Below are 15,472 nucleotides of genomic sequence, written 5' to 3'. Positions count from 1 at the left end.
CCCCCCCCCAAAGCTAACTTTTCTCAAGCCTCAAGTACCTTACCTAGCAGAACCCAGCCATGGGTGACATCCGGTCCCTTGTACTTAACGGCATCAAAGTACAAGGGTGGTGGATAGGACAAGCGGCGCCGACCCCCAGTCGGCCACCCCCCAATGCCGTCTCCTCCCGTGCTTCCGTTCTTCTCCTCTTAAATCTTTCTCTTCCTCCTCTCCCACAAGGCAGCTCAATGTTTTTGCCCTCTTTCCCTCCTCCACCTCCACCTCCACCTCCACTTCTCACCACTCACCACTCTGCACCAGCACCACGGCCACATCAGTACCTGACCACGATCTCCCCCCCCCCACGGATCGACCACACCTTTCGGCTCTGGATAGACGATTTAGAACAGGAGGGCTCTTGGATACCTTCTTCAACCAGAATCATTACGATCCGCCCACATTTCTCCGCCACGCCGCGTCTCGGGAAGCAGCTACATACAGTAGCTTCCCCATAAGCCATCCACGGTGCTCTCGGTGCCTGCCTCGCCCCAGATAGTACAGCTTCGACCTGCTTGGCCGCCTTCCGCGACGCGCATCCCCTCTCCTGTCGCGACTTTTACTCTTCACTTGCCCCAGAACCCGGCTCGAGACCGACACGCACGACCTAGGGTCCCACCACATCCTGCCGACTGCCTTCGACGCGACACGCAAATCGAGCGAGCACATCCCTTCTTTCATGCGATTCCTACCAGTTTCGGCTGGGCAAGAGGGTTGCTAGGACCAGGGGCTGAGCTTCAACCCGCCATTCTCGAATTTCGATCGATTACTCCTCCCTCCTCGGTATTCTGCCCTTGGTTTGGACAATGCAATCGTAATCTTCCACTGATACCATGGTATGTTTTTGGCAGCTCGAATATTATATTTTCTACTGCGGAGCATCAGTTATTGACTGGTTTCTCCCAGGTTCTCTTCAAGCGCAAACCGGTGCGATTCCTTCCACCAGCCGAAGTCAAGGACGACAATGCCGAGGTTCGTCGCGCCTACTCTAGGGATGCCGCGTGATGTCGACCACCATGAAGCCTGCGTTGCTAACGCCACTGCTTACTTAGGTTTGGCATATACCCCAAACTGGGGAGATCTTCACCCGCTATGAAGACTATCTCGCCAGGTAAGAGGACCATATGGTGGACATGTAGACGTGTCTCAGCAAGCTGACCTTCACCCAGGATGGATTTCTACAGGCAGGTAAGACTCGTTTTTTGTATCGTGGGGAGTAGTCATTCCGGTCAAGTCTCACAGGCTCACTCACCCGTTTCTCCAGCGTCGCTTCAACTGTCAGATCACGGGCCACTCTGGCTTGACCTTTTTTGAAGCCCTCAAGAGCGAGGTACGCATTCTGGCTCTGATTCCACCAATCCTCTCATCTGGCCTCTCTGACTAACCCTTATGGATCGCAGCGCGCCGGCGCCCAAGAAGTTGAAGAAGCCTTTCCCGAAGTCCTCAAGGGTCCTGTACTGCGCAACGTCCAGTTCCAGACCGTTTCTCGAATCGATACGCTTGTCGATAACATCTTCGAAGCTTTCCGCACCGACTTTTACCCTGGAGAGACTGTCACGGTCAAGCTGCCCAATGGCGAAAGACAACAGGGCGTGGTCCGAGAGAAGACGCGCTTTCCGCACAAGCTGCTGCCGGATGGCTCGGTCAGGCCGCCGACGACTAAATACTATGTCAGCATTGATGGCCGAGACGATGCCGAGACCGTGGTTGACGACAGCAACCTCTTCCGTGATCGCAAGACCTGGACCAAGGCGGTCCTGCGGTCCTTCGTCAAGCAAACTGTAACCCGCGAGGCCTGGAACGGCGCTCCCTGGCTTGTCAAGCATGACTACGCGACTATGTATCATATAGACACACGCATCCCCCCGCACCTCCGCTACGACACCAAGCTCCAAGAGAGGAAGCAGCTTCAGGCCCAAAGACGCGCTTCCCAACCCCAGCAACCGCAATCTCAGCAATCCCGGCCAAAAGAGGCGACGGCAAACGGCATAAGCGGGACTTTTCAGCCAGGCCCAGCGCGTCTTCCGGAGCTCAAACCGTCCTCTAACAAGGGCCACAAGAGCCAACTACAGCACCATCCGCCGCATCAGCAGCCGCCTCACTTCCCCCACGACATGAAGCACCCCCGTGCTCTGCTGAACGGCCCCGAGCAGGGCATCTTCCACACCCAGATTTCCGGGAACCCCTTTCAGCTCCCAAGCTTCCGCAACTCCGATCCTCCACTTCACCCTGTGACGGTCCCAGAACCCCCTCCTCCACCGCCGCCGCCGCCGAAGTATCCGATCGAAGACCTTGAGCTGGAACCACGGCCAGACAAGATCAGGCCGCCACTAGCCTTTATGTGCAACGACGTGCCGAGCGGGCCGAATACAAGCCGCAGCGACAACGACCTGAAGGAACCCAACGATGTTGTGAGACACATTTCGATGAGATCGATAGGCCCGTTGTTAGAAACTTGGGACACGCTCAATGTCTATTGCGAAATCTTCAAGCTAGATTCGTTCACGTTTGACGATTATGTGGAGGCATTGCACGTTGCTTCGGAAGAGACGCCTGTTCAGCTTTTCGAAGAAATCCATTGCGCGGTCCTCAAAATCCTTGTGAGCTCGGAAGCGGAGGGGGGCAAAGTCAACGTCCCGCTGCCCGAACTGGACGAGGACGATGACGAGGATGAGGAAGACGCGGCAGAGGAAGAGGCCCGGTCGCCAACACCCGACGAGGACAAGCCGCCTGCGCGTGCAACGAGAAGCAGTCTGGCCAAAGCCGAAGCCGAGCGATTGGCAGCCGAAGCCAGGGCAGCCGAGCTGGAGGCGGCGGCAGCCCAAGTCAAGCACCGTGCGGAGGATCTCCTTGAGGATTTTGAATGGGTTGAGCATCTGCGCAAGCGCAACTTCAAGGACGGCGGGTGGCAACGGATCATGGTTGGTTTGCTTCATCAGCTCTCCAAGGATGAGCGTCTGCAGGAACGGTGTGAGGAGTTGCTTGCCCGGCTCGTCCCCCCTGGCGAGGAGCCGACGCAGGAGACGGTGCTCCAAAACTACGCCAGCCTTGGCCTCGATTACCGCGTCGAAGCCTTGCAGATTATCTGCATACTCACAACCCGGGCCAGGGCTATCCGGGCGTACATGGAGGACTGCAGCGAGCAAATGACCTCGTATCGAAAGGAGAAGATTGAGTGGCAGAGGCAGAAGAAACAAGCGTGAGTCTCAGATTCCCTATTCCCGTCAATACTTGGGGTGAGGTATAGGCTAAAACGAGTGATGGCTCACAGGATTGAGGAGCTGCGGGCGCTAAATGATCAGCGCAAGATTCTTCTTCCCGAAAATATGCCACCCTCTCCGCCCCCTGAGCCCTCCAAGCCGGATGACGAATCCAAATCAGCAGACGTTGGCTCTCCAGCAACCCGGGATGGGGAGGTGTCCGAATCTGGTGAGGACGGTTCATCGAAGAGGCAGGGCCGGAGGCTGAACGATCGCGCTGCCGAACGGCAACGAAAGCGCAAGGAGGAGCAGGAACGCAAGGAGAAGGCGGCGGCCGAAGCTGCCAAGGTCCCCAAGCAGTCAAAACAATTCACCAAGCTCCTGAAGGACATCCAGAAGAAGGAAGACTTGATAAAGAATTGTGAGGAGCAAATCGGCATCATTGACAACGACCTCAGAGAAGCCGACTGCCCTCGTACGCGCGTCCTGGGTAAAGATCGGTTCTGGAACCGGTACTACTGGTTCGAGCGCAACGGCATGCCCTATGGCGGATTGCCCGACAGCTCCACAGCCTCGGCAGGCTACGCCAACGGCTGCATCTGGGTGCAGGGCCCGGACGACTTGGAGCGAGAGGGCTACATCGATCTTGCGCCGGAATACCAAAACGAATACAAGGCCAAGTTCGCTATGACGGTTCCCGAGCGGAAGGAGATGGAAGAAGGACCCACGAGCGTCTACACGGCGAGACAATGGGGCTACTACAGCGAGCCGGAACAGGTGGACAACCTCATCCGATGGCTCGACCCGCGCGGGCTGAACGAGAGCAAGCTGCGAAAAGAGCTGCTGAATTTCCGCGACAAGATTGCGAAGAACATGGAGAACCGGAAGAAGTACATTACGCCAGCGGAGACGAACAACGACAACAACGACAACAACAACGGGGAGGAGCCGAAGGAGTCGAAGCGAGGCGTGGCCTCGCGGACGCGACTGCGGCAGACCCCCGAGCCGACGACGCACTATCGCTGCTTGGTGTGGGAGAACACCACGGCCGTGGAGGAACTCGGCCATCTGCACTCCGAACCCCCTCCGCCGCCGCGCACCCGGAAACCGACCAAGAAGCGGCAGGCGGCGGAATCGGCCCCCGAACCGGCGCCTGCGCCGAAAACTCGACGGCGTAAATGAGCAGATTTCGCAATGCGGAGAAGACAGTGCCGGATGGCTTCAACGACGCGCATGTGTTTCAGTACATCCAGGTTCCGTGGCGGGGAGAATTCTTCTCCACACGATGGCGTTATATGGAATAGGACGGATACCAAACCCAAAAAAAGAGAGAGACGAGGACTAGGAGGCATGGAGTGGTTTATGGTTTTACTTTTGCCTTGCATGCATCCAGCGGCATCTTTCCTTCTTGGTTGTGTACCTAGTATGGGCGAAACATACAAAGGATTATCTTCAGTTGCGTGAACGAACGGAACGGCTATCTGCTTATGACGAAGCGAGTGGCAAGTGTCGACTGTGAGAACGAACGAGACAGCGGTGCACTTGGCAAAACGACGGGATCGGTCGAATACTACCACCTGAGTTAACGAGCGGCAAAAGAAGATAGCGTGGAGAAGGGAAGAAAGAAATATGAGAAAGGATCGAGGCGGGAACGCGTATTTATGTCCAGAGGCGTCGACCAGATCTCTCTGATCAGTTGGTTGGTACGACGTACGGATTACGACTCGGTCTGTGTATAAAGTTTAGTGTGGTAGATACAGAGTTACGGCAAAAGCTTCTACAGTCAGTCGTCACTGTCAGTCCTTTTCTCAGGCCACTGTAGATACCAGGTAGGTATGTTGATGCTTTAGGCAGGTACGATATATCATGGCGAAGTAGAAGGTTTTGGCCCCTTTAGGATACCGCAGCTCAGGTGTGTACGTTGTACACCCCTTCCCCATTCAGATTACGGATAATACTACCTTAAGGTACCTTAGTAAGTAAATGTGAACCAACCTTGGGTCGACCTCTTATTTATTCGAACTTTAATTCAGACTTCATCTACCTGTGATCTGATCCTTCTCATCGATTGCTACGTCATTCCTTTGCTTGTGATTTATTGGTTGTCTGCCTCTGCGAGCTGTTACACGTCAAACTAGCACTTGTGGTGACAATCATGACTGGGGCGGAAATCTCGTGTGTGTATTGTGTCAAGTTACAAACGGTGCGAGTCCTTATATACATAATTATTCTTAGTTTATGACAGGTCGAGAGAGTCTTCCCCACGTTCTCAATCAAATATCATGAATGCTCCAGCCTTCCACGTTTCCCGCTATACTCATCTTGTAGATATGTTGTTCCTCGGACAGTATCCTCTCGTCTAGCGGATCTGCAACATGGAAACGACGCTGGCTAGCAAGCCGAAGAAGATCGAACGTGTGCTCCTCAGGGTGGTTCCATGTGTATACCAGGGCCTGGCCCTCCTCGTACAATCTCATGACGCTCCCGGGCTCATGGTGGTGCCGTACAGACGGCCTCTTACTTGGTTGATTCTTGATGCGGTAAGGAATCTCTTGCCGTGCCCTCCACGCACGATCCGTCATCGACCCTTCACCGCCGAGATCCTGCCATATCTGCAGAACGGCCTTCCGCGGGAAGCGCCGCGTAAAGTGTATGGCAAAGTCGGTTGCGCACATGGAGCACGCTCCAAACGTCGGTGTACCGTCGTTTCTTATCCAGGCGTCCATGGCCATCTCGCAGAGGGGCTGATAGCCGGACATGGTGCTGTCGAGGTTCAGGAGACAGACCACCGGTTCGTACAAGCAGTGAACGCACGCCCGTAAGTACGGAATGGTCGAGAGATTGATATCCCTACCGGATTCATGGTAACATGTACCAGTAGCCTTCATAACGAACTTGAGGCGGCGAGATCCAGCGGGAAACGCAGGGTCGTTGACGACTTTGGGATGCACCCAGCAGTCATTTGTAACCGGGTCGGGAACACGGAGAAACCTGTGAAATGGCCAAGGGTGCTGAACAAACGCCCCTAGGATCTTCTGCACGTACTCTCGGCGGTCCCGGTCGATGATGTCCCAATGCCTAATGCACTTGAGAGCCGTCTGGACGTGATCATGCCTCACTTCAAGCCTGAGGTAGTTCTCCCATGCGTCATCAAATAGGATGTAGGCATCTCCTTTCAAGGCTTTGGGGCAGGCGGTTTGCCACCTGGTGAACTTGGTGCCTATCTCTGCACTGTCTAGGTCTACGGGGTGGACAGCCACGCAACGGTCGCAGACCCAGCTGTCTATGCGATCGCGTGTCAGAATGAAAAGGTAGTCGAGCTGTTCGTCGGCCGTCATCAGGTTCTGGAGTGATCCCCCCGCGACGTGTCGCTGGTTAGACAGGCATGCCGGGATCTCGAAGACGATCGTGCGCAAAGCGCGGCAGGTTTGGGCCAGCATCAGACGGTCCGGCATGGGCATCGTTTCTATGATGAGTATGATGATGTCGATTGGCTGCTCGAGAATGTTGCAGACGGGATCCGTGTCGGGCTGTAGTAGTCGTTGGCGACCACGGAGTCGGTGCCAGAGATTCAGAAGTGTCGGCGTCTTTGAAAACAGACGCATTTTGTTCGGTGCCATGATCGAAGAGCTTGATACCGACTGGCAACTGCGGAAAGGTGAGAGAAAAGGGAAAGACCGAGCGTGCGGTGACTGGGCTGAATCTGTTCGTGATGGCAAGCAGAACCAAGTTTGGGCCCTGGGGATCTGTCTAGAACATGTTATATATACTCCGTCTTCCAACGCCCAGGGCACGATATACCGACATGTGATTATTGGAACTCTAATCTATTCTGGTAGCCTGTAGCTTAGTGGCAAAGGACTATACGGCGGCTGCTGCCACTTCACCTGGCTACCGCCACCAACTCTGATTCAGTTTTTGTGGCTATGGTTTCTTTGCCTCGTAATAACTCTAGAACATCGCGACTATGGGATGCGTGCCTGCCAGTTGGAAAGCGAACCCCAACCGCTAAACTAATTGCTGGACCTGGTGGGCTGTAACGCCAACAGTGGCAGCACTCTGCTTCACTTTAAACGGCAGGAGTGAGACGGAGTAGGTAAGGACGTAAGGTAGGCGAAGGTCGGCCCTGGTTCTATCTTAATCGGGTAGGTATAACTGGGTAAGACCGGGCAGGATCGGCGCTTGACCGGTACTGCCTTCCGTCTGATGGCCAGATCAGATCATCAGCTCGCTTGCCATGGGGATGGGTTCTGAGTACCTTGTTATAAAACCCCGCGCCCGCGGCCGGCTCCTGTAAACAAAACCTCGACATAACAACAAGCGGTCCAACCGTATCACTCATCATCACATGTCTTACCCTGGTCTTCCTTCTTCTTCTTCTTCTTCTTCTTCTTCTTTTTTAAAATATATATATATTTCTTACACCTTTCGCTTCAGTCTCACTGACTCACCAGGTCTCATGCTACACCACACTCTCTGCGCAATGGTTCGTTTGAGATCGACTCGAAGACAGACGAACATCATCATACTCTATCACAGGTCGCATCGTATGAGCACTCACCACTCCATCACTTGTGTAAAGTCGCTCATCATTTCATTAGCACCCCCCAGTAACCGTACTTCCGATTGATTCTATCATTCTTCCCGTCGTTCGCTCTCACTATCGACACTTCTTGCCCCTTGCTTCGACATAGCTAGACGGTCGTTACATTCATTCACACAGCATCAATACACACCATACTTCGCCTCACATCCACTCATACAACATCAATCAATACCCCATATTATCCCACGTTCGTTAGAGGATCAACAACCACCATAGCCTGCGAAGCAGCTTAGGGAACTTTTATACACCGGTTATGGACCTCTGGTGGCCCTGTTCGGAATATTCCTCGCCGAGCTGAACCATCTTCGAGATGGTGAAAGGCGTCGGCAGTTCTGGTGGCGGGTTATGGTTAATGGTCCCCGGGCCCCGGCCGCCCGAAGACGACAAAGTGGAAGCGCCGCTACCGACTGGCGTTGTCGTCTATCGAGCCGGCGAGTCTGTCCAATCGCTCACAGATTGGGAAATAATAAAATTACAGAACAAGTCAGAGAATGCGGAGGAGAAGAGAGCGAGGTTGGAGCGACTTTCACCTGGTGGTGACCTTGCTGACGTTGCTATTTGGATGCGTAATAACTGGGTGCTCTCTAATTATTATAGCTGGACTTTTATTGCCGTCAACCTGGGCTCTTTCATAATAGTTATTCCCGTCTATTCCCGAGAAAATATATCTATCTAATTATAGAACCCCCGCCCGTTTATTCAAACCCTGAAGAATAAGAACCCCCAGGCAAAGATCCCGAGTTTCTCAGTGGGTATGGGTCGTAATTTATACGAAATTCCGCCAAACCAAGGAAGCGTCGCGTGGGAGTATTCGTAGTGACACCAGGTAGGAATACCCACGAAAAGCGCGCCATCTCGAGGTTCTTGAGGTCCCGTCGCAGAAAGGTGCGCAATCTAAGTCGGTGGACGTGGCGCGGGTCGACGATAGGTTTGTTCATATAACACGGCGGAGGAAAAATGATCACAGAAAGGCCCGGACCGAACAAGTTTGGGCAACTTCGAAGACATCAGTCTACTTGACGTGAACCGCCAGTATATGAAATTTACCTACTGAAGAGGGCGCCCCCGGGACCAGGCTATTGCAAGACGGTTCCAGTCCTCCTTTAATACCGTGAGAACCCCGAAGAACGCCAGCCTGGCAGGCTCACTTTATCCTGTCGCCGAATGCCTAGCCATGCAAACTCCCTCTACGTCGTTAAATCGCTCTCTTCTTGACCCATGACCATCGTCTACACCCATCGATGCTCCCTCCCACAAGTTGTCATTGTCATGCAGCGTCCCCCTCCTTTCTTCACCCACACCTTACTCCAGAACCTCAAGCTCCTTCAACACTGACGCCTTGGTCGCAATCTTCTTCATCTGCGTATCCTCCAATTTCTCGCCTCCAGCAAGTCTCATCTCCAGGTCCTCAATCGCCCGCACCTTCTTCTGCAGACTCCGAACCTTCTTCGCGTTAGGATTTTGGCTCATGTCCGCGCCATTGCTGGCCGCCTCGCTCTCGGCTCCTGTCGCCGCCGCCGCCGCCGCCGCCGCCGGAGGCGCCAAGGTCGGCTGTACCGCGTTGCCATTCGCATTTCCGTTTTGCCCACGCGTCGTGTTGCTCCTGTTACGGCGCGCGCTCGGGTTCCTAGACTGGCTCCGGTGGCCACGGTGGTTGCCGTTCTGATTGCCGCCCTGGCCTCGTCGCTCAGGGCTGCGCCTGTCGTTGTTGTTACCGAACCCGTTTCCGTGCTCGCGCCCGTTCGTCGGCGGCGCCAACGAGGCACCACCACTACCACCATTACCCGCCGCGCTGCCCTCCCTGTTGCCTTCACCGTCCTTCGGCTTCCGATTCCGCTTCTTCTTGTTCTTCTGTGCCGTCTTGGACAAATTCTCATTGCCCTCGACAGGCTCGGCGCCCGGAACGGCCGGTACCGCACCGGGTACCGACTGACCTGGCTCCGCACCAGGCACCGTGCGCCGCGCCCGCCCAAAGCCGTTGAGGCCGATGGATGGGATGCCGTTCCCGACCACGTGCGCCGCCCCGCCTTCATCCTCCCGCTTGAAGTGCAGCGGTGTCGCCAGACCGCGCGCACCGGGCGGCCGGTACGCGCCTGCGGGCTTGCTCGGCGTCTTAACCGAGCCCAGATACTTGGTCGCCGACGCGTGAGGGGCAGGGACGGGGTTCAACACGTCTCCCCCGGCCACGGTGGCAGGGTCCAGAGGCCTCCAGAGAACGTTGTACAGCTCGACCATGTCCTCGGCGTACATGAGCGCGCCGCTTACGTGCCACAGCTTTACGCCGTTGTCCACGCGCAGACGTGGGGAGGTGGTCGCCGTCATGATGTAGCGGCTGTCGGGGCTCCATGTGCAGAGACTCGGGTTGCCGCCCTCGATGGTGCAGACCTTGCGGAAGTCCTTTTCGAGATCATATATGTCCATCTGGCCCGTCAGGTTACCGAAGCCAGCGACCAGCGCGAACCGACCGGTCGGAGAGAAAATAATCGTGTTGCGGGGCCCGATCGGGAACGAATGCGTCGCCACCGCCCGCTGGTTGAAGATGGTCGTCTTCGCCGGCGTGTATCCGTACACCACGCCGAACTCTTTCGAGTTGGGAGACCATGTGACGTCGTGAATCGGCCCCTCCTTGTCGAGGCTGATGCGCGCATCGAGGCTGCCATCTACGCCCAGCAGGTACAGCGTCGTCTCGCCGTAGTAGCTCTTGTTGGTCTTGTCCACGTCCGTCTGCGCGAGGACGAGAAGAGCAGTGCCCTTCTGGTTCCACTTGAGCTGCACCTTGTCGCCCTTGAAAAAGGTCTTTTGCGAAACGGGACGGGTGAACTGAGGTACGTGGTACACCTTGACAGCAGCGGGTTGTCCCTAAAGAAAGGAAGAAACAAAATACACGTTAGCTTCAAGCAAACTCCGGCAAAAGGAAAGAGAGAAAGAGAGACGGGGGGGACGAGATGCGCACTTTACGTTCAGGGATAAAGACGGCAACAGAGTGCGTCTGACCGGGGGAGAGCGCAAAGTCCGCCACGCCCTCGATGCAGAGCTTGTTCCACACGGTGCGGAGATCATGGCTTTCGTAAAATTGGACCTCGTTGGTGACAACCCGGGCGCAAAACTTCTCGTCGGCAGTGTATTGGATGTTCCAACCTCCTGCCGCCTTCTGAACGTAGCAGCCCAGTGGCTGCTTGTCGGGGCCCTGGACGCCTTCCTCGACGGTGCGCCAGATCTTGAGGTTCTTGGTAGCGTCGCCGTTCTCGTCCTTCCCAGGGCGCTCCCAAGTGACGAGGAAAGTGCCAAGTGGTGAGAAGCCCAGCTCATAGACGTTGAGGATGGGGATGGTCACGATGACCTGGCCGTCGGAGGCGCTGACAACGGTCACGGACTGCGGATCGGCCCATGCGAAGTAGCGACCACAGCCAGAGTAAGCACAACACCGGAGGTTCCCTTCGGGCTTGGTGAACCCAGGAAGCGGTTCGTAGGCGGGGGCGGCATCAGTGATGCCGATGCCCTTCTGAGTTCGGTAGGCAAACTGCAACGGAGACGCCATGACTAGTGAAAGTACAGCGAGAATCGATTGCAGAGCTGTTTAGAGGCGGGGGAGAACGTTCTTTGGTAGTGGGACGGGGTCAGCTTGATGATTTCGTTGTTGTTTTTTTAGTCGTCGAATCGTCGAGTCCTTGAGTTCTTGTATGGTTTTCGGAGCGATCCTTAGACCTGCAGCACACCTGCCACGACGTCTTTTCTTTTGGAGGTTTCTTCGCGGTTGACTGCTTGTGACTTTGTCGGGAGTTTTGTCACGTTGTTTTTCGGTAGTCAGCAAGTCAGCGAGCAGAGGAAGAAGATACACCCGAAAGTGACGCGTTGGTTGTTTGTTGTTGGATCGGGGTCCCAAGTGATCAATCCGAAGGATGGTCAGCCGAGCCGAAGGATACCAAATCAGAAAGGAATCGGTGTAACTCGGGGAGAGGAGAAGGGAAGAAACAATCGAAAGAACGTGAAAAGGGAGGAGAAGAAGGGCCAAAGGCACGAAGCACCCTCAGGGACGGTTGGCGCGAACCGGTGTGTGTGTGGTTGGGGACTGGGGGAAGGAGGAAAAGGAAGAAGAAAAAAAAGAGGGAAGAGTTTGAGGAAGAACGGTAGTCGACGGTAGTCAGGTCATAGTCTATGTAACTGGGTACTTTGGCGTTGAATTTTTTGGAGGCTTTTTTTAGGGGGATTTTTTTCTTCTTTCCTTTTGCCTTTCTGCACGCACTGCCTTCTCGATTGGCCCAGACTAGAATGTAACAAGCATTTTACACCAATCACCGTTATGGGCTAGACCTTTGTCTACCGTGAGTGGAGATTCAAGTTTCATGCACGAGGTACTTCGTACCTTATGTACGTAAGGTAAGGTAGGTACCTTGTTTGGGGACCCCTTTGGCCTTTGGGCACCTAAGGTACCTAACCCAAGTACTTCCCCTACCTGGAGAAATCCGACTTGGTCAGTCTCAGGGATGAAATCAAGGACTCGTCGAGGAGAAATCCTGCGGTGCAGTAGGAGTCGTTAAGTCACGCGAGGAGAGACCAAGACATGCCACATAGGTACCATTAGGTGGGTGGGGTACCGAAGGTAGGTAGGTACCTTAGGCATCTACGAAGTATATTCACACCCCACCATGTCCTTATAACTCCTAGCTTTTATTCAAGTTGATGGTGTCTCGGCAGCCTCAGGGCTTTCGCAGGTTCTCTGCCTTGTCGCTACTCTAAAACTAAAAGAACTCTGGTCTCGCTGGGTGATACGTCTAGGAGTTGCTGTTCGGAGTTGCTCTTCTGTGCCCATCCTCATCGACTTTGCATGGGCGTCTGTCTGACTACCTGATTCCATATCCCATGGATCTTCCCCGAATGTGAAGATCCTGAATCAGAGAATTACGAGTCAGAATAGATGTTTGTCGGCTTCAGGTCACTGTCACCCGGGGTTCATAGCAGTCGGGTTTAAGCGTCGGAGGAATAGACCAGGGCAGAGAAGTAGGGTAGACATATAATACCACCGAGATACAATCGTGAGGCAATCATGGTCACTGATGAAAATACTCGAAGAAGGCCCATCGATATTTTCAACCGCTACAGGTCCATCTGACTCACTTTCTGCTTTGCTTCATTAGCTCCTCTAATGAATTGGCTTTGTTCCTGGTGAACTCGGTTCTTTTATTAATATTCCATGTGGTCGTTCAAATATATCCCAATCGAACGAAGTATGTACGTACCTGAGCCAGAGACTCGTCCCAAACCTTAATCACCCAATCACCCCTGTACCTTACCTGTCTGTCTCCATACCAAGGTACACGTGTACATATTCAGCCCCATGGAAATGTGGCTTCAAATGGCACGTGCACGAGGCGGTGCAAGGGGACGGGGACATTGTTGCAAATGCAAGCTGATGCGAGAGAAATTGGCTGGCCCCCATCCCTTCTACGCATACAGGGAAAAAGGGCAGAGACGCAACTTCAAGGGGCAACGCGAACACGACACAAAGACTGACCATCCTGTCTTCGGTCCCTCTACCCATCGATTCTCGACCTCTCCAATTGGGTACCAGGTAGATTCGAAGACTAGATCACTTTCTGCGAAGGTCTCTGAGCTACCTACCCGCCCCAAATGCAACCGTAGAACGATTTGACGATCCATCTTCCAGACTCGTTCTTTTCCCGTCTCAACAAGCACAGCGCGCTGCCACTTTTCGAGCCATCCCTTAGGTCTCTGCATCCAGGGAGGGCCAGGCCACGCCGATCTCGAGTCGCTCGAGATATTGCACTACCAAACACCACCTAATAAAATACCCGCTCTTTTTCTTTCAGCCACTTCACCACCAACCACACTTGGTCTCTCCCCTGTCTGGACCCCTAAAAAGAAGAGACCCGGTCCTCCGACGTCGACAACCTCCACAGACAATCCCCTCGCCATCCCTCACTTCCAAGAACCAGTTCGCTTTTACAGATAGATCATGGCATCCACAGGTGGCCTAACTCGACGCCGCGGCGCCGGCGGTGGGGACGCGGGCGGCGAAGGCGGCAGCAACGGGGCTAGCCGCAACAACAGCTCCAGCAACTTCCGCGACAGCGCCCCTGAGACGAGCTACGAGAGCACCGAGAACGGCCATAAGATCGCCTTCGACCCCCGCGACATCAGCGAGAGCGCCGAACGGAGCAAGCAGCCCAAGCTGACCCTCATGGAAGAGGTCCTCCTCCTGGGCCTCAAAGACAAGCAGGTATGGATAGGTGGCCCTACCTCTACTCCCGCCACGATATGCATTGTGTACCTTACCCTTCTGTCCGCCTTGGTCTTGGCATACATACATACAGCCGGAAGCTAACCATGACGTCTTTTCCCCCCCTTCCTTTCCACTAGGGCTACCTCTCGTTTTGGAACGATAACATCTCGTACGCATTGAGAGGCTGCATCGTTCTCGAACTCGCCTTCCGTGGTCGCGTCAGCATGCAGAAGGATCCCTCGCGGCGACGATTCCCTCTTGCAGACCGCCTCATTGAGGTCATCGACGACACCCTCACCGGCGAAGTCCTCCTGGACGAGGCCCTTAAGATGATGAAGCAGAGCGAGAAGATGAGCGTCAGCGACTGGATCGACCTGATGAGCGGTATGTTCTCTCCGACCCATGCCAGTTGGGGCTAAGAAACCGCTGTTGGAACCATACCTTGTCCCTGTTATGCATTCCCCTTCCCTTCTCTTCTTTTCCCCATTATCCAATACAGAGCAGGTATTTCGAAGAGATAGACTTGCTAACGTCACTTATTACCCGCTCCGGTATAGGCGAGACATGGAACTTGATGAAGATCGGCTATCAACTAAAGCAGGTCCGCGAGCGACTTGCCAAAGGTCTTGTGGATAAGGGCATCCTCCGTACCGAAAAGCGCAATTTCCTTCTTTTTGACATGGCAACCCACCCCGTCGCCGACGGCGGCGCAAAGGACGAGATACGCCGTCGGGTTCGCAACGTCCTCACCCAGCGCACCGTCGTCCTCCCATCGTCCCAGTTCCTGCCCGAGGCTCTCGACTTCCGTTGCCTCCGCACTGTCTCCATGGTCTGCGCAGCCTACGCTGCCAACGTGCTCGAGAACGCCCTCAGTACTCTCGGACACGAGGCGCGCGAGCGCGCCTTTGCACAGACGGACGATTTGCTCGCCGATTACAGCCAGTGGCCCTTTGGCAAGAAGGCCGTCGGGAACGGTATCGGAGCTAACCTGCCGCAGCTCATAAACGAGGTACGTCGCCGTTGGTTCGTCCGAGAATCGGGGCAGAAAAGTGTTACAGCTTTCTGCTGGAGCTTACAGTGTAGTGTGCTGACACTTATCTCTGCACGTAACAGGAAGTAAACAACAACAAAGATAAGGAGCTGCAACTCGAGGTCGTCGCTGCCTGTCTCAGCGTTTTCACGAGGCTCGATTCTCTGCTATAAAGATGACGCTCGCTCGCGACCTCAATCAATCCCCTTAGTCGATTCCCTCCTCGCCCGATCCGTTATACCGTTCTTCAGCCGAGAGACTAGGGATACGCTTACTTTATATACGCCCTCACCCTCATTCGATCCCATGGTTTTTTCACCTCCTCTCAATAAACGCTCGCCTCACCTCTTCATGACCCA

General features: G+C 54.7%; 5 protein-coding genes across 5 annotated transcripts; 3 read left to right on the top strand and 2 right to left on the bottom strand.

The window, feature by feature from the left end:
* Nucleotides 1-869: 869 nt before the first annotated feature.
* SODALDRAFT_319365 (hypothetical protein) lies at nt 870-4,418 on the top strand (the record flags this gene model as incomplete). Its single annotated transcript, XM_028609448.1, has 7 exons — nt 870-872; nt 943-1,008; nt 1,089-1,147; nt 1,206-1,224; nt 1,301-1,366; nt 1,437-3,235; nt 3,308-4,418. 7 exons carry the CDS (start codon nt 870-872, stop codon nt 4,416-4,418), a joined length of 3,123 nt encoding a protein of 1,040 aa, XP_028470565.1.
* Nucleotides 4,419-5,509: 1,091 nt separating this feature from the next.
* Nucleotides 5,510-6,942, bottom strand: SODALDRAFT_392107 (hypothetical protein; the record flags this gene model as incomplete). The annotated part of the gene is made up of 2 exons (XM_028615252.1): nt 6,282-6,942; nt 5,510-6,227 (listed from the first exon to the last, which is right to left on the bottom strand). Exons 1-2 carry the CDS (start codon nt 6,854-6,856, stop codon nt 5,510-5,512), a joined length of 1,293 nt encoding a protein of 430 aa, XP_028470564.1. The 5' UTR covers nt 6,857-6,942.
* A 261-nt stretch (nt 6,943-7,203) lies between these two features.
* On the top strand, nt 7,204-9,152 carry SODALDRAFT_375023 (hypothetical protein; the record flags this gene model as incomplete). The annotated part of the gene is made up of 9 exons (XM_028614723.1): nt 7,204-7,222; nt 7,286-7,318; nt 7,451-7,529; nt 7,691-7,783; nt 7,960-8,029; nt 8,153-8,419; nt 8,555-8,590; nt 8,673-8,727; nt 8,814-9,152. 9 exons carry the CDS (start codon nt 7,204-7,206, stop codon nt 8,894-8,896), a joined length of 735 nt encoding a protein of 244 aa, XP_028470563.1. The 3' UTR covers nt 8,897-9,152.
* SODALDRAFT_268002 (translation initiation factor eIF-2A) lies at nt 9,145-11,380 on the bottom strand (the record flags this gene model as incomplete). The annotated part of the gene is made up of 2 exons (XM_028607583.1): nt 9,145-10,701; nt 10,796-11,380. The coding sequence occupies 2 exons, from the start codon at nt 11,378-11,380 to the stop codon at nt 9,145-9,147; spliced, it is 2,142 nt and encodes a 713-aa protein (XP_028470562.1).
* Nucleotides 11,381-13,816: 2,436 nt separating this feature from the next.
* Nucleotides 13,817-15,286, top strand: SODALDRAFT_336372 (Golgi phospho protein 3; the record flags this gene model as incomplete). The annotated part of the gene is made up of 4 exons (XM_028612586.1): nt 13,817-14,080; nt 14,221-14,467; nt 14,641-15,092; nt 15,197-15,286. 4 exons carry the CDS (start codon nt 13,817-13,819, stop codon nt 15,284-15,286), a joined length of 1,053 nt encoding a protein of 350 aa, XP_028470561.1.
* Nucleotides 15,287-15,472: the final 186 nt, after the last annotated feature.

This window comes from Sodiomyces alkalinus (assembly GCF_003711515.1).
Source record: "Sodiomyces alkalinus F11 unplaced genomic scaffold SODALscaffold_1, whole genome shotgun sequence".
Taxonomy (NCBI): Eukaryota; Fungi; Ascomycota; class Sordariomycetes; order Glomerellales; family Plectosphaerellaceae; genus Sodiomyces; species Sodiomyces alkalinus.
The sequence above is the reverse complement of the archived record's forward strand: the minus strand, read 5'-3'. Positions and strand labels throughout refer to the sequence as shown.